The sequence below is a fragment of the Oxyura jamaicensis genome, chromosome 1, assembly GCF_011077185.1.
Source record: "Oxyura jamaicensis isolate SHBP4307 breed ruddy duck chromosome 1, BPBGC_Ojam_1.0, whole genome shotgun sequence".
Taxonomy (NCBI): Eukaryota; Metazoa; Chordata; class Aves; order Anseriformes; family Anatidae; genus Oxyura; species Oxyura jamaicensis.
Genome location: NC_048893.1, coordinates 34,819,816 through 34,844,612, shown reverse-complemented (window position 1 = coordinate 34,844,612; position 24,797 = coordinate 34,819,816). Strand labels below are relative to the sequence as shown.

Below are 24,797 nucleotides of genomic sequence, written 5' to 3'. Positions count from 1 at the left end.
TTCTAAGTTTCCCAGGGAGGCACTTGGTGTGACCAAGTGTTCAAATCTTACCCAGAGGTGTCCCAGTGGGGAGGGGAGGAAGAGAGGCCCAGCCCATCAACTGATCCCAGAAGTCAGAAGGTATCCTTCGTGATGGTATCTTCCCTCACATCCCTTCTCTCTTAAGCCAATTTATATTATTTTCTACCTTTTAGGTGGAGCTTGAGTGACAGTAGTCACGCATATCTTGGGCACGATTGGTGCAAAGTTTTCTGGCTTTTGTTTAAAGGAATAGGCTGTGAGAAATTCAGAGCGCGTGCTCTGTGAGGGGTGTTCACACCTTGGAGGCGGGTGGCTTTTGCGATGGAGGTGTGTTTTGGCGTTATAATGATATTAAAACGAGCAAAGTTCACTGGAGTACAGCATTTTGTCAAAACCATGGCAGGTGGTTGGCTCAGGGCAGCAAACATGCAGCTGATCGGTCTTGGTGTGCGCAAGAACAACTGAGTCCCCACCTGGTCACAGAGCCCAGCCGCGGTGTCTCCACGCCGCTCTGCGCTCCGTGCTGTTCCTTAGAGTCAGCACACCAGGTTCCCCCGGTGCAATAGCATCTAAGGTTGGGGGCCTAGGGAACATCTTGTTAGCACAGCTACACTGCACCCTGGAAGCTTCTTCACTGTTGTACCTGTTTGTTAAAACATGAATATCTGTTTAATTTTCAAGTCACCTTAGGCAATTATTCCACAACTTAGAACAGCATGCACTTGTAGTGAGGATCTAGATACATGTTGCTGAAGGAGACGTTTTGCATTAAGTTTCAGATTTTGTAACTCAGGTCAGCAATGAATATTTACTTTTGGATTGGTGAATGGCAGTTTATGGTGTTCCTAATCCAACCTGTTTTCTCTGCCCTACTGCCAGTGTTTGGCACCTTTGTGGGGCTGCTGGAACAGCAAAAAGTAAAAGGAGCTGCAGTTCACAACAGGTCTGAAATAAGCAGTGCTTTGGGCCCATGGGGTGAGGAGATTCAGGTGGTGTCTTGACCATTATGCTGATCTGCTGTGTATCTGAGCATTTTGAGGTGAATGAAGTAAATACCTATTTTAGCTGTCAAGCTATTGCTAGGATGTCTGTGATCCTAAATTAGACCGTAGTCAGCACAAAGTTCAGACATAATTTTTAAGTTATTTGACTGCTTTGAGATATAGGTTACACTTTTGTAGTATTTGGTGTCTTGCAACAGTATTGCCTGATTCACGTCCCTTGCAAAATCATTTATTTCAAAATCTTTATTAGCCCACTCCCTTCTGGCTTGCAAGGCAGCCTCACGAGCAGTTATTTCAGCAAAGCTGGGAGAAGGTGCAGGGTTAAGAAGAAACGGAGGGAGAAAGAGACTGGAAATATTCTTTCCTGACGCTGCTGCCAAATATGCTATTATGCAAAGACAGGTATTGTTAGTCCTTAAATGTTTCACTGAGGATGTTGAGGTGAATTTTCCAGAAGAGTTGAGGTTATCTAGGGTATGACCCCTTAGTGCTTTTTCAGGCAGATCTGAGCTTGTGCTGCTGAGAACTTGGTCTACCTTGAGGCCTGATTTAATGGGCCCTATCTTAGCGATACTGAACGCCACCACGAGAACACAGTTTCTGCTCAAATCAGAGCAAGAGCAAGATGACTTACACCTGTCAGAAGGAGACTGTGTAGAGCAGAAGTGAAGAAATATTTTAAAATTATATAATTGATCAAAAACTGCTGAACAAATATATAACATTACCACATATACCTTTTTCTTAATAATGTATAGAAAAAATTACTTTTTTAGATACTTTCTCTCTCTGTATGAGAGCAACTGTGTTGAGCAGCCTGCTAGGAGCTAAGGTAAGATGAGAGATCTAAAAGTGTACTGTCATGCTGAGAGCTATTCTGAAACACTTGCCATAGCTCTTCTGGTCAGGGGATGTGTAACTCCAGTACAAGAGCAACTACTGTACAAGAAACTTCTTGGGGGACTGGGAATATTTAGGCAGTGGATGTGTACACTAGCACAGCAAGAGTGCAGCTGGACCTAGTTGCATCCACCATCCTTGAGAACCTCTGTGCTGGTTCCCAGTCTGACACAGACAGGAAAAGCCTGAGCTGTGCCCTCTGTCAGCATGGGTGGGCCTTACCTGCCAGTCACAGAGGTAGGGGTCACACCGTGGCACTAGCTAGGTCTTTGGTCTAATGCCTACTGAAAAAAAGGGCCTGTCAAAGAAGTACCAGGTGTCGTCTTATGTTGGTTTTTGTCTGCCCAGTGGTAGGTATATCACATATCAGAGATGTGACTCTCCAGTACTTCTCCTCTACATAGTCATTAGTGTTTGTTCAAGGCATTCTGTGATGACTATAAGGTAAAAAAGATTGCAAGCTCAACCTTTTTGTTAGTATTTTTTGAGGTGGTTAAAAAATAGGTAAAAATACATGTCTCTTCCCTGCAAGAGTTGTACTAACACACTGGATTATTTCCTTTTCAGTAGAAAGATCACCTCTAGGAAAGTGACCTGTTTTTTACCTGCTGCTGCTGTGCCACTGGCTGCTCCATCGCTTACATCACTTGTGGTTGCATGATGGTGACTGTCTCTTTTCCTTTCTTTTTTTTTTCCCCTCCCATCTCTCCAGGACACAGATGGGATCAGCCTGTACTACTGGTCCCTGTTTGATGGACATGCTGGGTCAGGAGCAGCAGTGGTCGCTTCCAAACTGCTGCAGCACCATATCCTGGAACAGCTGCAGGAGATCGTGGACATCCTGAGGAACACGGCCGTCCTCCCCCCCACCTGCCTGGGAGAGGAGCCTGACAACCCGGCCACCAACAGCAGGACACTGACACGGGCAGCCTCCCTGCGTGGCGGCGTGGGGGCCCCGGGCTCACCCAGCACCCCTCCAACACGCTTCTTCACCGAGAAGAAGATCCCACATGAGTGCCTGGTTATTGGGGCTATAGAAAGTGCATTCAAGGAAATGGTACGTGCATCTTTGGGTTCTGAAGTTCTCATTGCATACACCGATGAGCCGCATGGCCTGGACAAAATGAACTTTAAGGGGTTTTCTTTTTCCACTTTTTTTCCCCTCTACTTAAATAATTCTGTCCATACATAGATGGTATTTAAGAGCCTCAGTAGTTTAACTGGTATGTCTCTGTGAGGCAGGGAACTGTTTCTCTCCCTTTGCTGCCAGGCTTACTAGCAGTCAAACAGGAGCAACATCCTAAATCCCAGGGACTGCCATGACGACATCATTAGTGGCTTACTCTGCTAGAAAGACTCTGAGAAGTTTGTTGTTCTTTCTTTCATCTTTTCTTCTTTTTTTTTTTTTTTGTTCTTTTTAATCTTAAAAATCAGCGTTGCCTCATAGTGGCACATTTAGCATCGGCCATTGTCATCAGGCTACACATGTGGATGTGCGCCTTAGAAAGCCTCATTGCCCTATGGGAGTAGCAGCAAAGGCACCTCAGCATCCCTTGCACTGCACACACTTGCATGTATTGCCCACAGCTGCACAAAAATGAGTCCTAAAATCACATCAGGGACGTGGATGAGAGCCAGTTTCCTTGATCTGATGACTTGCAGTTCATTGGGGTTGCTCGTAAGGCAGTGTCTGTGGGGAGGGTGCCTGCAGCTCTTGGGTGAGGTTGGTTGGGAGTGGGTGGGTGGGACATGAAGTATGTTCTTACCACCCACTTTGATTTGTGTACAGCAAGGATATCTGAGAAGAAATCATGACCCCGTGCAAACAGAATATCCTCCAATTTCCCCATGGAAAGCTATGTTTTCTCTTTGAGCTTTTGTAATTGATATAACTGCTATGCACTTTCCCCTTCAGTTCTTCAGTCTTAAAAATAATTCCTGTCAGGCAGAGTAGAGGCTTGGTCTGCCAGCAAGTACACGTGGGATAAGGTCTTGGGAGATGTCTTCTTTCTCTCTCTCTCTTTCTCTGCCTCTTTTTTGAGCAGAAGGTTTTTGAACTAATGAGCATTTCCCAGAGGTTTTATTTGTTGTCTGGAAAGAAGTACAAAGGCAGGATTCAGTCATAGCTTTTCCTGACATATGTGAATTTTGTTTAGTACATGCATCTAATTAGAGACTGCAGTTGTTACTACAAAGTGGTGTTTCACTTTGAATTCTGAATAGCAGTTATCTTGCTGGATTGCCCTTTTTTCCCAAGGATGTGCAGGGAAATACATCCACCAACCAGCTCTGGACAGCATCATCCCAGTTTTAGGTGGGTACGTACAGGAGTGAGACCCACAGCCAAGGTTTTGGCATCAGATGGTGTGGGGCACGTGAGCAGATGAGCTCACTGCAGATACTGGGCTAAGTTTCTGCTAGCTGAAAGGAAAGCGGAAGATGTGAAAATCTGCCAGTTTAGCATGCCCCCTTCAGAAAGAGGGACTAGCTTGCTCCCTTCTTTGTTGAGAAAGGAGAGAAGAGATGATGCTGCCTGCCCTAGTGTTTGGCCAGGGATTTTTCTTACAGCGTTTTTCTTAGAGCAGTGGAAAAGTTGTAATACAGTAGAAATATAGAAACCCTGGATAACTTATTACAGATGTGATGGCTGGGTATTCCATGTACAGATTGTAGTAATCTGTCCTCCCTTTTTCTAAACTGAAGTCCAGAGGATCTTTTTTCCTCCCTGTGCCTTTGGTCATACACTACAGGTGAGGTACCTTAATTCCCACTTTTACTTTGACTCCAGCTGTGGCTCTCACAATGCAATACAACCCTGGCATTATTTTTTTAGTTTAAAATGAAGTATTATTAAAAAGTCAAACTAAGAAAAGCATTTGATAATTATATCAACTTTAAACTCTAGGTGGTGTCTTGTGATCATGACTGGTTTAGGCAAAAGACCGTTTTCTTTTGCACAAATGTCTGTGTAAGGGAGCAGTTCAGAAGGTCAATACTCCTGAGTCTCAGCTGTGCCTGCAATGACTTGTCTTCATCCCACTTCTCTGTATCTTCCTGCCAGTTTATACTCCTAGCAGGCTTTGGATGAAGGCTTTGGGCCTCTCCTCCGTGGTACATTGTTCCTGTTTTGTATCAGAACATCATGGATGTTGTGGAGTTAGTTCAGCACAGCTGAGACTTGCATCATTTCATCATTTCCAGGGGCTCCGTGCCAGCAGGGTGTATCATTTTACCTGGCACTTGGGGAAAGCTCATGTTCCTGGACACGTAGGCAGACCTCTCGGTGTTGTTTCCTGAAAGACCTAGCACTGCAAAGGAACCCTTTGAATCCGGTGAAAATGCTAGGTAGATCTGGTTCCTTTTTCATTTACTTAGTTTTTATTATTAAGTAACAGTCCAGCCTGCCAGGTTTGTCAAATGAGGGTTTTGTTCCCTTTTCTCAGGAGATTTTTTCTACATGCCATTACTTTTTTTTCCAATGTCCTTACGAATTCTAGTTCAGCTCTCCCTGTTCTGGCCTTGAGTGACAAACAAAATGCAATTGATTCCTATCAAATGGCTTTTTAAAATTATTTTCCTTTGTCAGGTGTGATTTTCTTTTGGAAAGTGCTTGTCTTACAGCTACGTGCACCAAAACACTGTGGGAAGCTGCTACATGCTAAGTCATTGCCTAACTTAGAAATTTAAGCTGTTAGGATTTCCACTTTTTGAAGCACTTCTAGATAGTGTTCTCTGTGTTGAAACTGAGATTAGCAAGTTGCTGTGAGGTGTTCTCAGGTAATTTATTGTCCTGTTTAAATTAATAATAATAATAATAATTCTCAGCGTCAGTAACTGTCAGTGACCACAATTACTTCAGTTAAGTGGAAATAAATTAGCTGACATTCTGAAGGTGTAGGAAATCAAATCCTGTAATAATCATCTCTTGGGTGTTGAGATGTGCATTTAGAGATTTGGTTTTAGGAACCAGGAGGGTACTTGCAAGTGCTCTTCAGTTCTAGATAGAAGCATCTAATCTTAATCCCTTCCCCGAATTTAACGATGTATGTCAGAGTGCAATTTTTTAAATCTATTTTAGTCCTGTGAGAGAAGACATGTATTCCACACTGAACCTTGTTTAATTTTGGACAGGAAAAAATGGCACAGAACTGGGCTGCATGATTTATCGGAAGGCATATGTTTGTGTCCATTCTTTTTCTGTGTCCGTACTTCCAAGTCCCCGCTTTTTCTTCTTTATTTAAATTTGTTTAACTCACATGAAATCTAGGCAGATGCTTTTACAAAATGCTTCAAATGAAAATGGCACCGATCTTGAGAGCAGCATATGTTGTATGGTTTTCTTTTGGAAAAAAATCCCCTGGTCAAATAGCCAAATAGGAATAGGAAATAGAGGAAGCTTGCAACAGTGGTACAGGCATTTTGATGCCTTTTTGACAGAGCTAAAGCAATTTAAGGAGTTAATTTTGACTATTTGCCCTCTGAAACGTGGTCTTTTGTTTTTATTTTTAACAGACATCTTATATGCTTTGTGCAGGGAGTAAAGCTCCTTGCTGTCATAGCAAGATAAAGGTCCCAGAGGACCTACAGTGAGGATGTATATAGATGACAAGTAGTTTCATTAGTAGTTATTGCAGTATAATGAGTAGCTGAAATGCTGGTACTGTGATTTGTTGAGTTTACCTACCTCTGTTTTCAAGATGCCAAATCTAATTTGGCGCCAGATGCGGCTGGCACTTGCTTTCTGTACCACCACGTTTGCAGCTTTCTTACCCTCTCCCCTCGCCCCTCTCCCCTCGCCCCTGCAGCACGCCAGCAGCCTGCATGTGCGAGCCTGCATCAGCTGCTGGAAGAAGGGGGAAGGAGAAGGTGGGGTCCCGCAGCACCCCCAGACCACCGGCCCACTCTGTGCTCGCAGAGACACCCGAGCCCCTCCACCAGGTCTCCACGAGGTGGCACGAGCAAGCCGCCGTGAGCCTCCGACTGAGCGAATGATGCGGGCTTCATGGCGTAATCTTCCTCCTTTTTTTTTTGGAAGAGGTTGTTAAGTAGCATGATGAACCAGTGCTTTAGCTCTGGGAAGCTCAGGTCTGAGCTGTAGCACGCTGAGGACACACCTTCGCTTAGGATGACCCCCTGAGTGGTCCAGGCAGCGGCGATGGTCTGTCCCAGGGCTCACACTGTGTCCTCAGGCTGCTTCTGTAATCAGCGGAGCAGTGACCACAGTTTTCCATCACCCGCTCTGGAAACACACCTCGCAGCACTTTAGTGTCCTCTGGAGGCTTGGCTCCATCCTCCCCTGTGTGCCATCACCTAGGGGGCCAGGTGTAAGGCAACCCCGGGGGCACCCTGCTCCTACCTGCTGCTACACGCCCCTCCCTAAAAGGGGGGGCAGAGCACAGATAAAATTGTCTGCTTCCTTGGCACTGAATGATTGCCTTTTGAGCACAGGATACAGAAATCTTTTTATTTTAAATAATTTCACAGCTAAAAGAGAGGTGTTGTCCCAGCTACTAATGAGCCCTCTATTTCTTCGTCCTTTGTTCTCCAGCCCGCAGTTCATATCCGTTTTCTGCTCAGTGAGTGAAGTTTTCCAGCTCCATCGGGGTCTGAGAGTGCCACGTGCTGCCCCTTGGACTGAGCGAGGCATCATTTGATTCAGCTCAGTTTTGCTCAGCTCTTCCCCAGCAAGCAGATTGCTGTGCAGAGATAAGTCGCATCCTCCAGAAAAAGAGGGGAGGGAAAAAAAAATTGCTCTGAAATCTTTCTGCAGGTGGGAAATCAGGAAAGCTTTGTATGTACTTGGGCTTTGTCTGGAATGAGCCCCATTACACCTCTAAGGGCTTCAGGGGTTTCTTGAGTTTCTGCCCCTCTTTGTGCAGCACTACTTTCCAAGAAGCACTGTTACAAAGTATTTCATTAAAAGCCAATATCTCTACATCAGAATGAGTTAGTGGCAGTTGTGGGCTTTATTTTGTTTTACCTTTTTCCCTCAAATTTTGTTGATATGTAGGAAACCTCCTCCTTCAGATCTAGTTTAAGTCAAGGAAACTCTGCAAATGAGGCCCTAAGGATTATCCATCTTCTCTCCCATAATAAATGCTTCTGAGTTCTGCTTATTGAAAGAAGTAAATTTTAATTTAGGTATTCTAGCACTTGTGAAGTGTACGTGTGACAGGGCTGAAGCCAGGTGAGGAATTGTACTTTGTTTCAAGGTCTCAGAGGATACCCTGAGCAGCAGAGATGAAGGTATTTTAAAATTCCTGGCAGTGCCTGGAAAATCCACTGTAGTATTTGTGAGTTTAAATTATTTTGATGGTTAGAAACGTCTGCTTCCTTTGAACTGTTCTTTTCAGCTTAATTTAAAAGTATATAGGAACCACGGGGAGGAAAAATCAGCTTCTCTATGGCAAGATTAGATAAAGTGGCATTTGCAAGCAGCCCATGTCTGTGACCAAAGGTGCTGCAAGATTTGATTTTAGCTTTGAGGTGTTTTCCTCCTGGTCCTCACCACCTAAACAGCAAACAACCAACCCAATAACAATCCCCCCAACAATCCATCCTTGAATTGACTTGCAAGATCTGCAGCAAACCCCGCTGTCTGCAGGAAAGCAGCGTGCAGTTCCTGTGCGCAGCGGAGGATGGCCTCGTCGGGTAGCGCTGCACATCTCTTGCTGTCCCCGCCGCCCTCCCCATGGCACAAATGGGATCAGGCTGCCTGCACGCCAGGAATAGCATTATTTGTGACAGGCGCTATTAGAAATGGGAGCCCTCCCTGCCCAGCTCGCTCGGGACAGCAGCCGAGCGCTGCCGAGCATCCCCGCCACTGCCCCCGCTCACCTCCCTCTCCGGAAATTTGTAGGAAACAAAGAGTGGTCCCAGCCTGCTTCAGTGCTGCAGGTTTTCAATCAAATTGCAGCTGTCATGGCTAGCATTTGTTGTGGTGCTTTTCTTTGGATAAATTTAGCTCTGAAATAAAGCTCTAAATCCCATACCCCAAGGCGTGGACAATTTGAGCTGTTTGTTGCTCAGTGCAAATATGAAAATGAAGCAGAGCACACATAGAGGCAAATATATTCATAATAAAAAATGCATACAAGTAGGCAGGGTTTAACTGGAAAGATCTGCCAGTATTTGCAACAGCCACGTTAAATGATGATCCCTGTCTCAATCCAGTATCACAGAGAAAGACCAGTTTGAAATTGGGCTTGATTCTGGACTCGGGAGAGGAGGGTAACTTGCAACACGTTGGGTTATTACCACAAGACAAACTGGGAGACAGCAGAATGAGTTCATTGACATACAATTCATTTTTTGTTTAAGATGTGTGGAGTACTGGGAAGTAGCTCGTTTAGCTGTTTTTTTTTTTGCCATCTCCGGTCTTTCTTGGGATAACGTATATTTCTGAGCTTGACTGACTCTCAGTGACAGATGTGACGTGTGTCCTCCACATCTATCAATATAATATATATATATAATGTATTAATATATGTATTATTTATTAAACTCAGAATCAGTTGGAAGTTAAACACAGAAAAAACTGCTTGGGTAGGTACTTACCTCCCTACGTTTGCACCCGTGCATGTGCATTTGCACCCGTGCATTAAATCTTTCCAGGGCCTCATAACAGTGGTGAGATAAGACACAGCCTTAAATACTGTGGTTCATCCTGCAAGTCTGTGAATGCCTGGTATTTTTCAATAAATGCTGTTTTATTGACCTTTTGTTTGCTTCCCTTAGCAAGTTTAGCATCCCTCTCTTCTGTGTTTCTGAAGGATAGCTCTGTGGCACGAATGTGTCTTGCTGCTGTTTGTAAAGGTGTACGCTCCACAACCCTAGCCTCCTGTTTGGCGAGCAGGTAGTTATTCATGTCAGAGCTAGGTCTCATTAATTATTTGCTGTCTATGTAAAGTGCTCTCCAATAATACCACCAGGTACATGTTGCGAAGTTACATTTATCTTTGCCTCCATTGTGTTTTTTCCATAGCAAAATCTCTTGCATCCCTCAGCCTTGCCATTTATTCCTTGATGTGTGCTGTTTGACAATCTCCTGTGCTGATTTTTTCTCAGCTTTGTATCCTAAGTAGTAGGTAGTCCAGGGCTTCTCATTCTTTTCCCTAAGCATGTGGCCAAAGCTGTAACCGTAAAGAAAGCCAGTGGGACCTGCAGTTTAAGGAAGACTGTAATTTTTTAGAGGAGTCTTCATTTTCCAAAACATTAATTGCAGTGCTCTCTTTATACATTTTTCTTCTCTTCTCCCATAGGATTTGCAAATAGAACGAGAGAGGACCGTGTATAATATTTCTGGTGGCTGCACAGCCCTTGTGGTGGTGTACTTATTGGGGAAGCTGTACGTGGCAAATGCTGGTGATAGCAGGTAAGTGAGCGTGATGTCTCCCCAATTTTCACCTCCAAACTCCCAAGATCTGGCATTACTGAGTTCTTTAGTGGCAACTTCTATCACAAGGGGATTCTGTTTTTTGGCTGGACTCTTGACAGTTCTCCCAAAAATTAATGCAAAAGGCAGTGATAGGCTTCCAGTATCTAATTGAGAGGTGGATGCACTCAGGCAGTTTGACTCTTTTTCAGTTCCTTGTTATTGTTCCTGAATGAGCTGATGGCCGCAGGGAAGAGGAAAGTCACTAAAGAGCCATTGAAACAGATGTTGGACGTGCAGTAGAGTTGTGCGTGGAATGCTGACAAGGGGACTGCATCTGGAACAGCTGGTGGGGCTGGACTGATTCAATGGGAAGTCCTGTGGCCTCTGTCCATAGGCCTAGCCTCAGCAAACCACCTGACACCATCTGATTACCAAGATTTTGATATTATTGACAGTAGTCATCTGTAAACAAATAGCTTCCAGTCCTTCAGTGGGAGAGGAGAGGAGGGAGAGGGGCTATCACTGGTTAAGATTTTTACTGTGGCCTGGTCTGACTCATGTACTCACCCGTTTCTCAGAACTGAATGCTGTAGTTCAAGAGTTGTTGCTTTGTTTTAGTTAGCAGTTGGATGCTTTAAATCTCGTGAATGAAAAGCTGCTGCTTTGTCTTCTAAAACTTTGTCAACTGAAACTAGGAGCATACTTTCCCTCTCTATTGTTCTGTGGCCACAGCACTGCCAGAGAGACAGAATGACTGTTCTTGCAAGACTTAGACCTTCACATAATACTTCTGGCAGCTTTCTGCACAAGCAGGCCAGGGAGAGTAGTTCTCCACAGCACACAGTCTGCAGTTGGGTCCAGCTAGTTAACAGCTGAATAACTAAAGTCTGTGCAGGTACTGAGTCATGTCTTTCAGTGAAGACTGCTACAGTTACACATTCATGTTTTTTGAGTTTTGAGTGTTGACAGTTCATGCTCGTACTGTGTACACCCATGTATTTACAGAGACAACACACAAGAGCGAAGTGTTCTCTAACAAACCAAATATTTTTTTTATTGCCTCTGGTTGCTTTAAAATGTGTCAGAGGTAAAACAAATCCATTGTGCATAAAGTTTCTATTCTTTTCTTGTTGGTGATTGTTCTTAATCTTATGAATTTGCTGAATAAAATTGTAAATTGCTCAACAAGTTCCTCCTGACAAGTGCCAAATTTGAATCTCCTTTTCCCATCAAACGGCAAATGAGTCCTCACAGAGCGTGGCTGCAAACGCATTTGAGTAAGACCACCTATCCGCTCATCAGGACCATCAGCTGTACTACATTTTAGCTCTCTTCCATTAAATTAAAAATAATCACGTTTTCCTATGCTACTGTACATTAAAGTGCAGTTGAGTCTCTTCCATCAAGTTAGCTGAATTGCTTTATTGTCTCTTAACAGTGTGGTATAAAACTGGCCTGTTTCTGAGTAGCTGAGGTCTTTATTCTTAAATGTATGGCTGCTTCCAGTTCCCCAGGGTTCTTCCTCTGCTCACTGAGAGCAGTCTTAGTTCCTTTCTTACCTCCTGGTACTCATGGGAAGAAACTCCTATTGATGGTCATCTTTAGGTGGTTCCAGTGTCCACTGTAGTTAAAAGTGCTGAAACATCAGAAGGCTTAGAATGTTCATTAAGCCCATCCAAAACATCATTTTTAGAAAAAAAAGGGGATGAAAAGGGAAAGGAAGCCACTGGCAAGGCTTTGAACTAGGACTGAAGTTTTTCTACTCATTCCTCAGATCCTGTAGGTAACAGAGTCACTTCAGATCAAAACAGTTTGGTTTTCCACTTTCCAAATGGACCTCACAGAAACATTCCTCATGTTGAGAAGAATTCTCTGGACTCCCAAAATCTTTCATTTTCAAATTCGCCTGTTTCTAGATTTTCCTAGCTGAAGAAAATATATTCAATAAACGCTTTAAGATGTAGGAGACTGGTTGATCCTTCCCACTACTTCCCATGCTTCAGAAAGCGAGTTTGCAGTTGTCTGTGAAACATCCAAGTTGCTTATTATCTCTAAAATGACATTTTAGGACTAGAAGAGCAGCTCTGAGGTTGTCTGCCTACTGCCAGAGTGCACAGTGCATTATTGTATTTTTAAGAGCCCAGTCGAGCAGCCAAGCTCTTATTCTTGTTAGTGGAAAAATGTGCATTTTTGCTGTCTCATGCCTTGCGTGATCAACTTTGTATTTTGTACAGATACAAATGAGGGCAGTGATAAATATTATGAAGAAACTACTAAACAAAATATTTATATACTCTCGAGAAGAAGAGTGGGTTTTGTTTTTTTTCCCCAAACAGGGGACCTAGTGCTTTTTGCTTTTGGAACTACATACCAAAACCCCCAGTTCTTCAGTGGAGTTTTAGTTTCTTTGAGTTCACCTACTCATTTGTGCCTCTTCTCAGTCCTCATTCTCCTACCTTCTCCACTCCCACACTGGAAGAAAAAAACAACTGAAAATAAATCAAGCTAAGTTTCCAACAGACTAGTCTAAAAGAGGAGATTTCATGCTGCAGGGGTGAGAAATGAACATTTTGAGTTTACGCAAACCTCATTTCTACCGCTTCTGCCCAGAAGAGGGTTTGGTCTTCTAATTCCAGGCAATTTCAAAACAGCAGAAGCTTATAAAGGTGGGTTTTGAACAGCTTCTGCTGTCACAGGACCAAGGTACATACAACAAACTGTTACTATCACAATGAGACTAAGGAAACGCCAAGTGTGAGACCTGAATAATAATGTGCTATGTGGTGCCAGCTATACCTCAGACTTATGTCTGTGGTATTCAGTTTAACCACTAAAGCTTCTCAAATCTAATCATTTCATGCCACGTACCCTGGCACTGTTGTATAGCAGCTGTCCTTTTGTAGCTGATGTGTAATTACATCATGAAAAGACTTTAATTACCATATTACTAAATTACCAGCCAGCAATCCTTTCAGGTTCAGCCCTAGCTCACTTCTGTAGGGACTATTAGGCTTCTCCAAGCTGAACACTTTTGGTTGGTGTAAAAAGGAGAAAAATTGTGCTAATTGTACGTTTTGTTATGAACTATTGTTGAGCTTGATGTTATGGCATCACTAATGTCAATGATATAATTAAACTTCTGCTAACGACGCAATCACAGTTCTGTAATAATTATATGTTAACTGCACATGATACCAGAACCCTACTAAAAATGAGGTGATGTCTTCAGAGCCTGATAAAAACAACTTGGAGGGAGCCACTTTCGTTCTCTAATGGCTTGCTGATCATTCTTGAACTCTGCCATAAATATACCTACTTGTACAGTCAAAATTTATCTCTGAATATTGGCCAAAGCTTTTTAATGCCTCTCTCTCTTTCCCCCCCTCAGTGGTTAACATTGTCCATGCAAGGTTGTTTAGGTAGGGACTGACAGTGCTGTAGTCAGCTATCCGCTATATAGTGCCTTTCTAGTGAGCATTGGTACTTTGCTTACCAATTTGATAGATATGCTGTGGACTCTCTGAATAGCTGATTTTTTATTTTTTATTTTTAATAACAAGTAGTAAATCTCTACTCATCCTTTAAAGTAGTATTGTTCAGTTTTATATTGCTAAAGTGACTTTTACTTCTAAACTGCCATAACACGCCTTGTTAATCTCGGTTCTTTTTAGTTTTATGTTCTTTATTAGTATGTTGTTTTATAGCTAGTGATGAAGCAGTAGTAAAACAAGGACTTAAAATGTTTTTACTGATTACTGCCCATTACTGTATAGCCTCACGCAACATAACATTTGCCCAATATCACTCCAATGACTCTAATGCGATATGATCATATTAACTGTCTTTGGCACAAGCATTCTTCTGGCTTTCATGTTGTCTGGCTAAGGAGCTGCTCAGAGACTGCAGGCGCTGCCATTTTGTGCTGTGTTTGGAGCCACTGAGGTTAGCAGTGCTTTTATCATTGTATAAGATGCAGGACATCACAAGTTGATTTGACTTTTCCATAGGCCCTGAAACATTCGCTAAATCTGCAAATGAGTTCTTGGGCTTTTTTGATTTATTGGCATAAGATGGCATCAAAGCAAAGAGCCTGATGTTTTGGAGGCTTTGTGGACTTGCAGGGTCCCTGGATTTTTTCTTTGCTTCACCTTGCTTCACCAGCTTGTTTTTTTATTATTTTTTTCTTCTTTTTATCATTTTTTGCTTCCTTGCTTTTTGCTCCCCTGTGCTCATCTTTTCAGAGTATCTTCAACATATATCCTCATGCCCAGAATATATTTTCTCCTCCTTTTTGCAATTGTAGAACTAATGCTAAGGCATTTGGGATAGCTAAACGATAAGAGCTCACTGAATAGATGATTTTATGGCACTTCCATGTGGCTGCAGGTTAAATAACTTCATTGTAGCTTCAGCTGCCCAGATGTGTATTTAGCACTGACTTCTCGTAGTATACTATAATAGTAAATCGAAAGTGGAATTCTACCATGTTTACCATTTCCATTCTTTCTAGATTTACTGCTTGTGTTGAATCTCACTACATTTACACTTCTGTGTCATGATGTTTGTTAGCTGCTTCTCTCATAAGTAGTTCTTGTTGAAGGGAGTAAAATTTGGGGAATTGTAGTTTTATGAAGTAAATGAATGAGGCGCAGAAGCAGCAATATATTTGTTGGCTGACACTGTAGCTTAACTAGAATTTTTGAGAAGTCAGAATTGAAGATTCTGACCCATTTTTGTGGCTCATGTTATTTGACCTCTTCCTCAAGGCGGTTCAGCAGGGTGATTTTTGCCAGAAGCTCTCACATTATTTAAGGGTGGAAGCCAAGCAATGTTGCAGTATATTATTACTGTGTAGTTGGTTTGCTTTTGTCTTTGGTTTAAGGTATCTTTTAAGAAATTCTAATTTTCGTATTTTTTTCGTATTTTTCTTAACTAGCCATTTTCTAATCTAAATCGTGTATCTTTTTTCCTTTTTTTTTTTTTTTTAGTTGTCTGTTTAAACTCTTTTATCTCCTTACATCTGTGTCTGCATAAACAATGATTGTGTTTCGCCTTAGAGGTCCCTGGAGGAAAGACTAACTCAGTTACTGCACTTCTTCAATCTGCAGTATTTGAAGCAGAGTTCTTACTCCTGTCTCCCCCTAAAAGAGAGACAAGAGGAACTGCAAATCTGAGCCATGCACAAGGTCCTTTGGCCCTGGTACCACACACGATCCATCACAACATTTCCTCCACCTTTGAAAATTCTCATTGCTTCAAATCCTCAAGTGGTGCCTCCTCCGAGGCAAGAGCAACACCTACAGACTATGTTTTGGCCAAGCTGCATGCACGTCCTCTTTTTAGATGATAATTAATTCTTTGGTGGAATCACTCAAAAATAGTAAGTGCTTAGTCTTCCCAGGGCAACAGACAACCTCTGCTTGGTCTGCTTAGGAGGCTGTGAAGTGAAGAGGGACTGGATTCAAAACAAAGCAAGTCTCTCCCACGCACATTCTCCTTCACTGACTGCAGTTTGGTAGGTGCAGAAGTCTGATTCTGCTGCCTAGCCGAAAATGCTGGAAAAGATCGTGACATCTTAGTCAGACCCAGAAGATACAGCCAAGTCGCATCTCACTGTTTCCCCAGCTTCTCTTCCTTTCTGCAGGGCCTGCAAGTCAGACTTCCAAACACTTCTGCTTCCCTTCTGCCACTTGGCCTCCTTCCAAGGAGAAGTAAGAGCACAGGATTCACAGGAATAGCAGTGACCTTGGATCATCTTGCAGAATTTTGTGTTGGGTGAAGCTTTTGGAGGCACTTCAGGAAACACTTTATCAAAGGTGTGGAGAAAATGTGTTGGATCAGAAATAAGTTATTGCACTCAAAGTGCAGTGACGGGAGAGAGCGCTTTCTAACGACGCAGTGGATGACGAGTTCCAAAGCACTGGCACATCCTCTCCAACACTGACTTGGCAGAAATTATTAATTTGGCAGTCAGTGTTCATAGGCTTTTGAAGACCACAAAAAAAAGTCCTGCTTCTTCTCCAAACTCTTGTTTTTTCTGGGAGAGAGTATGCCTTAGCAATGTCTATGGCAGTCTAGCAGGTGTTGAAGCCATTGTAAACAGTTTCTATGTGTGGTACATTCAGTCAGGTCTTCGGCCCAAACCACACAGATGCCTTCTATCCATGAAGTCTTCACATTTCAGATTATGAGGAAGAACAGATTTTTTTGCTATTGAAATTCTCTCAGTAAACTGTAAAGCTACAGTTCATTGGTATTAGTTTCCAGGAGCAATGGATTCTATAAATTGTCATCCTCCTTGGTTTTTTTCAGCCTTTCAAAGAACAAAGCAACAACAACAAACAACTAACCAAGCCAGACACAAAAACAATAATAATAAAACAAAATTGGTTGCTACCACTGCAAGTAAAAATTCCCCTGTTGCTGACTTTTATTGGTGCGTATAAGCACTAATCAAGGACAGAATTCACACTGTAATAACATCCTCACGTGTATTCTGTGCGTGTAGCCTGTAGAGTTTATAATCTCTGAAGCAAGATGAGCAAAGGGTGCTGAGGCATAATTTTAACCACTCTTTTACTGGTACCATGCTGACGCATAAAGAGCCTGTGATCTTGAGTCCAGGCAGCTCACGATGTAAGGAGTACAGCAGAATCCACATGTCCCAGCTCACGGAGCTGCGATCAGAAACATCTCTCTAATCTGTGCCTTTTTAGCTAACCCGACAGAGACCCGTGGGTTATTGCTTCCTGTGTTACATGGCCTGCACCAAGGCATGCCAAGCAGGCTGGGCACCTTGCACCTCTAGGTCCCATCCACACCTCAGGAGGGGAGCCAGGGGGAGCACCTGAGGCTTGCGTGGTCTCCTGGGGTCGGAAATGTATTGGAAGGTTCTGTTGCTAAGTTAGGATAGCAGAAAAGCTGAAATCAAAGTAAATGCAATGCTTTAGGGGCTATAATCATTCTGACATCCTCAATGGTAAATTGCTGAACAGTAGGAAAAAAAAAAAAAAAAAAAAAAGCCTGTACTTCTTCCATCTTCTGTGGTCAGCTGTATCCCAGCCATATTACTGGCAAAGCAAGCACTGGCTTGCACAGCGGTGCCTTCATCCCTAAGCCCAGGTTTAGTTGCCATAGTAACTCGTCCTGGAGATGAATGTGATATCCTGGACAGCAGAGAAACAAGCTTTGATTCCACAGATACCGGTCCCGAGGCTCCGAGCTGGTCACAGAAATGTGACTGCGCTGCTTTGCTCATCTCCCTGGCATGACCCGAATAACGGGTGGCACGTTCAGCCACGGTGCAGAAATGTGGTGGTGTTATCGTCACTGCGACCCTGGACTTGGTGGTGTTCAGATGAAGAATACACTGAAATCATCACAGGCAAAATGAATCCCATGAGGGCAGCAAATCTCCAGTGTAAGCGTGCTGGAACCATTGGCAGGCAGTTCTTGTGGGCTAGCAGTGTCCTCTCACTGCAAACTGGCTTGTAATGGCTTTCTGGCTGCTGGAAAATCAGTGCGTTCAGATGAGTGACAAGAAAGTACTTGCAATTCATTACAGAATGTTTTAGTGCAGTTAGGTGGCTTTTGGGGCCATGCTACTGGTACCGGAGTAGCAAATAGTACAAGGTAAATGTGTATAGGTAGACATACAAAGGCACCACCGATAGATATTTCAATAATAAAAGTTACTTTCCTAATTAAACAACAAAAAAAAAAAAAAAGGAAAAGAAATCACATACAGTTAGCCAACACCATCACATTACTGATGGGAGGAATATTAAAAAAGTGTAATTAGCCCTAAAATGAAACCCTGTTAATAAAGCTGACTGCTAATAATTAGCCAACTGCTAATAATAACAACTCCACACTTAGACTGGCTCAGAGAAGCAGTCCACATGAGGACCTAAAGTAGAGCAGGGAATTTAAGGGAGAATCTCCTGGGAATGGAGGTACACCCTGCCAAAGAGTCTCTGAGCTCCAGGGGTCAAAAATCACCAGGCAGTATGTCATCTCCAGGCTGTCTGCTCTGGACATCCTGCAAGCCCAGTATTAGATTTAATTTAAAAACAGAGAGTGAGCAGTGATGCAGAAACAGCTGAAGAAGTTTAGTAACAGTGCTGGTGACGGCCAAGTGCCTCTCGCGACTGGATGCAATATATGGGGCAGAGGGAGGCAGCCAGGTGTTGGAAATCTGCTTACTAAATTAGCTGAATACACAAGATGGAATGGGAGAGCCCTAAAAATTCAGATTTTTATTGCTCTTAGTGGCAGTAAGGAAGATGCTGACTGGCTCGGCTGCTGGTATAAACGAGGAGTAAACACGTCCATGGAAATCTATGAATATTGTCCTGCTTTGAGAATTAGTTTCTACTTGCCCAGTCTTGATCCTTTATTAAAAATAATACAATTGTTTAGTACAACCAGACCACCAAAATAGTGGCTGTAGGGTGTATCAGCACTCCCATTTTTCCCAGAGACCTTCACAGGAATCACCAAATAAGTATTAGAAATGTAAAGACAATGAGTCAGGTAACTGGAAACAACATAAAGCCCTACAAACGTGCTACAGGAGCAGCTCGCTTGCTGGTACAGTGCCTCTGAAAGATGACTCCCAAGGTTTCTTACAGAAACTGAATTTTATAACATCTTTCCATGTTTATTGCAAAAGCAAGAGGAGATGCCTGTAGCACCCCAGGGTGGTGCAGCACGGCTGGCTCAGTCCTGGTGCAAGGAAACAAAGAGGGGCCCTTGGATGCAACACCCGTGGAAGCCCAGCACTGACGTCCTCCCAGAGCACAGCTGTGCTGGACACCAGTGCTGCTGAGGTGGCCACCCCGGCTGCTTGGAGGGCTCATGGCCTTAGAGGGCCTTAAAAAAGCCTGGGAGGGTTCTTCGTGGTTCCTGCAGGGAATGCCAAAGGACACTGGTTTAGGTAATTGTTTTAACCCTGCCCTTGTGCAGCCCCTAAGTTCCTTGTATTATGAGCTTGAGGGAGCTGTGGACAGCCTGATGTTTACACTGAGAAATGTGAAGAAAGCAGGGTGGCAGGACTGTGTGGCAATAGATGGAAAATAAGGACAGAGGCCATTTTAGTAGTTGTACCCCCTCCCTGTTTTGTTCCTTGTTTTTTTTCTTGGTAGAGATGCAAAGTAGGAACGAGGCATATATGAAACGTACCCTGGGGGTCACAGGTGGGAGGCAGCTGCATGTTTTGCCATTCGTGTTGCTGAGGGTTGCTGCTTTCACCTCTGCGTTTTATGGTGATGGATATGTCATCACTGGGACCAGTTTTAATACCAGCTAAACATTGTATAATGGCTTGTGTCACTATCCCCAGCCTGACTTAATGCACAGAATTAAGGAAATTGTTTAAGGGCTTTGCACTATAGTTCCATGATTATGGCCAATGCAATGAAGTATTTGTTCACCTGGTTTTGAAGTAAACATGGGAAATGATTCTGCGTGGGACTAAGGAGAGCGATCCAGGTAGTAGTAAGTGAAACCAAGGTGCCAGGGCTGAAGGTATTAAAACTCAGCAGTAACCATAGTAGCTGTTCGTAACGGTGAAGTTCTTAATTGAATTTATAGAGGAGGTGAGCATTATGTTGAATCTTTTTATCATCACTCCTCTTTCATTTTGTAGCAATTAAGAAAACATAAATAAACAAAACCAGTTTGAAGCTCACCCGGCAGTAGCATTGTGCTTCCTCGGCTTCTTTAAGTGCACGCATTTAGTTACTGTAGTAAACAAGCACCCACCTAGACCAATTCCACAGTACCAGGATTTATATTTCTTTTTCCTCAGCTATTTTGTGACTTACCTAATTAAAACTACTGCTTGGTTCCATCTTTGAATGTAATAAAACCCTGCCTTATTCTTTCTGTCAGTTTAATCCCTCTTTCTTTTCCATTGACACATTTCTAATACCTCTCCAGACAGCCCAGACACTTCTGCTTCATCTGCACCGAATCCACAATGCTTAACACCTTTTGACAAAACAGATACATCCTCCCTGTGGCTCGGAATTGATATACACTGTCAAAAAGGGTTTTCCAAATGGTCTCTCTTTGTCACCTTTACCAGATTTTTATCCTCGGTTGTAGGAATGTGCAGTTTAATGTTGCGTTTCAAATCATTTTTGGCTGGAAAAGTGTGTAATGGAATCAGGGCATCCCCTGAATACTCCTAACAGTAGGAGATGCCTCTTTGTTTTGAGCACCAGAATCCCAATGGGCCCATGACAGCAGTGAAATTACACTTTTGACCTTGTTCACTAAAGTGTTTCTTTCCCTGTATGATTAAGTGAGAGTAACCAACAATAGCTTCCTCTAAAATGTATGAGTTTCCCTCTGTTTGTTTCTCATAAGAAACACAGAAAGGATGCTGTGCAATTCTTAGCTGATTGTGTTCTTCACAAAAGAAAGGAAGAAAAAAAAAAAAAGGAAAACAACAACCAACCCTGCTTGCTTGAAGGAGGGGTGGCTGTTTTATCCATGTTAAAGATGCAAAAGTAATTGATGTATTGATATTTTCCCTAGGCTTGTGTGTTGTTGCTCTGTCTTGAGTGTGAAAGCTCCACTACAGCACAGTGGCAGATTTTTACTCTTTGCTTGTTTTCACTCACCACCTATTTTCAAAGGGGGTTATATACTAAAGCACCACTTATTGTTTTAAAGTATCAAATCTGAATACAGAAAGTAAGTAAATACCTAAGATGCTGATATACTCAGAATATTACTTACTTGTGCACTGTGGACTGTGTAGTTATTGATCTAAAAGATAAATGTAGCATTTTATGCAGATTTTCATGCAGCCTTTTAAGCTCATAACGTTTCTTTACACATGTGTGAGACTTGCTGGGTGTAGCCTGCTGCAGACTTCACTGTGACTGTCAGCCCCGTCTCACACACTGAAGCCTGGGCACATCTCTTGCTCCACATTGTTGTTAAGGGCAGGCATTTTCCAAATCAGAAAATCCTCAAAGTGAAACAGCCAGGAAAGAGATACAAAATCAGATTGTTTCTTCCATTTTAGACTACTTTGGTTGTTTTTTTTTTCCCAATGTTTTCCTATTTCCTGTGAATATTTACCAGTTTCAAACTGGTGAATGTACTTTGTTTTGTGTGTGGTGCACGTGTCCATGAAGTGCCAGGGCAAGTGCAGCCCTGTGGTCTGCGTGTGGTGCCCTGCGCTGGGCATTAAGTAGCTAAATTCAAAAGAGGGGGGTGGACTTGGTGAAATCCCTAGTTTTTAGTTTTTAGAAATGATCAAAAAGTGCTTGACGTGAGCTGTGAGGACATGGAGGCTGTTAAGAACAGTTTCCCTTTGCTCGCCCTGAGATGATGCTACATGGAGAAGGCGTCAAAGCCACGGAGCTTGGAGGGCAGTGCACCCAGGGCTGCAGATCTGTGACTCCTGGCCTCCTCTGCTGCCAAAAACACTTTTGTGCTTTTTTTTTTATTACTTCTTCATTACTGATATAAATTAATGATTGGTATGGCGCTGAAGTAACCTTGTCATCAAAGAGTATTTTGTTAGTGTTGACATGCTTGTTCCCTGCAAACATGAATCATCCGGCTTCCTTTGGCAGGCTTGCCCTGTGGCCGTGCTATAATGTGTTTCACCAGTGTGGTTGAAATTAAAATGTCACCATTAAACATGGCAGAATCAGATGCTCCCTGAGCACTGCCTCTCTTCAAGTTTTCTGGCTTCCTACATAGCTATTTTTGACAGTTTAATAGGGCAGCTTTATTCTGGTATGAAATAATACACTCGTACTTCCACGACGCACGGGGAGCTAAATGCTTGCAGAGCACTATTCCATGGCACGCATGCATCTTTCATGCGTGGCAGTAGCAGCAATGTCCACATAACACGATGTTGCTTGTTGGTCCATTAGGAAGCGTAAAGCCAAAACTAATTGTTCTGCAGAGCTACGTAGAGCGGGTGTTCAACAGCAGCTCTTGGGCTGCTCTCGACACCAGGCTCCCTCTGTGGTACTGATGTGGGGCTCTGGAGGCTGCTCCATGGGAAAAGCCTTCAGACTGCACTTGGCAGCCTCACTGCTCCAGCTCTGTCATTGCCAGGTCACTGGAAGGGCACTTCGGTCTCCGAGCCCAATTAGGGACTGATTCGGCACCTCTTAAATCACGGGGAAAAATCCCACCGAGTGCGGCAGCTCCTGGGCCAGGCTTTCACACCCGGCCTCTGCAGTGAGGCTGCCAACAAATACGTCCGTTTTTGTCATGTAGACGGTCAGAAATATCCCTCACTGTCAGGAAACTACTAAGCAGCTGGTGTGGAAAGTTAACGAGACTGCTAACAGGATAACGAGCCCAGCAGAGCTGAATTCAGAGCAGCGACCTGTATATGTACGTCTGTGTCCCTCCCGTTGCTAATATCTGGGGCTGTTTAACTCCTCAGATCAAATCACTTGACTCTTATGAGCAGCTGTAACTTTTGAGTTGAATAAAATCTAACTGCTGAAAGCATTAATGAAAAACATAAAACCGAGTCTCTATTTAATCACGTATCAACATCATTGCTTTATTTCCCCCTGCAAAGGGTTTCGGTGCCGGGTTGTACTTTTTGTCCCAGGTGGCTGCAATTTCTAGTGAAAATAAGTTGAGCCATGAAAGGTTGACCCACTCGCCTCTGAATTGCTTTTTATATGATGTTGGTCCCTGAGGGCCCAATTCTACCCGTAGAAGTGAGAATGATAGCCATCAGCATATATAGGAAGTGTGTCAGTGTGCACAAAGAAAAGGCTGAACCCCAGACTTCAGCGGTCTTTAAAATACAGATTTCCTATGAAATAGTGATTAAAGGGGAAGCAAAGGATAATTTAACAATTAGGTTGACATGCTAGCAGTTAGGTCACTGTGTGTTTTCTAGCTCTTTCAGACAAGCACAGGCTCGACAGATTCCTTATGACTCTCTTAAGCTAGTATGTAAAATTGGGTTCACGTCTGATCAGCTCCTTTGATCAGTCCAGCCTAGGCTATTGCCAGAGTGCTTACTCTGTACTAAACCCACGGTCCCTCCAAGTCGAAGCTTAACTCCAGTCAAATTGCCTATGAAACATGCCACTGTCGTTGGGTAAATGAGCCTGATTCACATCTGAATACCTTAAGAACCGCAAAAATAAACGCAAAGATATTGCAGAAAAGGTGGTGGTGGTCTTTATTCAGTTTTAAAGGACTGTCTCAGAAATCCGAATGTGCTGTTAAAAACAGGAAAAAAAAAATCAGCAAACCTTCAAACTGACGTTTTTGTAAGCCTGTAATGCATTCAGGTTCCATAAAGAGGGATTTCCATCAAAAATTCTGCACAAATTTCTCTAAATAAATTAATGAGTTACAGCCACCATGTCTGTCTTGTTTTAAGCATGCAACGTTGTTTTTAATTGTAGCAGTGGAGGGCCAGTGGGAGCCTGCAGTGTGTAGGTTTATGCTCTTGCCACCTCTAATTTGCAAAATGATCATTTGCAAGGGAGTGCTGCAAGTCCAGGAGTGGTAAATTTGTTACCTGTCAAAGCAGAGCTGTTTTCCCCTCAGCACTGGAGCCTTTTCCCACCTCTGCCAGTGCAGCTCAGTCCTGTACCTGTCTGTTCTTTGCCACGTGAATCTCAAGAAATGTGAGCAGTTCCTCTCCTGTGTGGTAATGCTCCTACCATTTGCATACTAGCAATATTAGGTGATCATTCAGAGTCTGTGTTAGTCCAATATGATATCCATGGCAGTGCTGCTGGTTTTGCAAGGCTGGGTTGTATCAGGGCTGGTTTTCTCAAGATGCCTATGTTTTGACTTCAAAGATTTAAAGTTTTTAGTGTTTGCGTGCCTACCATATTCCTGGGTTGCATTGCAATGGCATCTGAATACCTGGCATGAAGCAATACCAGCAAATTGATCAAATTATCCAGAGAAGTGAGCTAGCATGTAAATATCACATCAACAGGACTAAAAGAGCACACAAAGGAGATAATAGAAAACATGCAGAAACTGGAATCTGAGTGCCAGTTACTTGCTTAATCCACAGCAAATTCTGTGCGAATTCAAGAGGCATGCTGCTGTTACCCAAACACTGAATTAATCAACTGATGGTAGAGAAACAGCTCCAAATCAGGTATTAAAATCTTTGGGATGATAGAGGGTTCATCCAGCTGTTCGAAAGCACCAAGCATTGCTATACTTACAGAACTGTGCAAATAATAGATAAAGCAATACAATTTTGTGAGTCAATATCTGACCAATAAATGCAGGAGGAACGCTGCATAAATTTTACCTCCGCTTAACTGTGTTCCAGCTAGTGGAAATACACCAGGGAAGGACCAGGCCATGTTTTGCTTGCAACAAAGCAGAGTAAAAGGCAAGAGACGGGTGTTTGAGAGCATTTGCTCTCTGCCATTTGCAGAAGTACATGTGAAATCTGCCCACTGATCTATAGTCATTCCATTACCTGTCTGCTTTTGGCAGGTAGCTAGTTAAAT

General features: G+C 43.1%; 1 protein-coding gene and 1 long non-coding RNA gene across 3 annotated transcripts in view; one reads left to right on the top strand and one right to left on the bottom strand.

Moving 5' to 3' along the window:
• PPM1H (protein phosphatase, Mg2+/Mn2+ dependent 1H) overlaps positions 1 to 24,797 on the top strand; it is a 134,117-nt gene that overhangs the window by 71,974 nt on the left and 37,346 nt on the right. For both annotated transcript variants that reach the window (XM_035332715.1, XM_035332725.1), the window contains exons 3-4: positions 2,638 to 2,982; positions 10,187 to 10,299. In XM_035332715.1, the coding sequence (XP_035188606.1) occupies positions 2,638 to 2,982; positions 10,187 to 10,299 (458 nt within the window). The remainder of the gene's footprint in view (positions 1 to 2,637; positions 2,983 to 10,186; positions 10,300 to 24,797) is intronic.
• Positions 300 to 24,760, bottom strand: LOC118170483. The gene is made up of 4 exons (XR_004752742.1): positions 24,745 to 24,760; positions 22,954 to 22,956; positions 8,477 to 8,484; positions 300 to 726 (listed from the first exon to the last, which is right to left on the bottom strand). It is a non-coding gene; the product is annotated as an uncharacterized LOC118170483 (long non-coding RNA).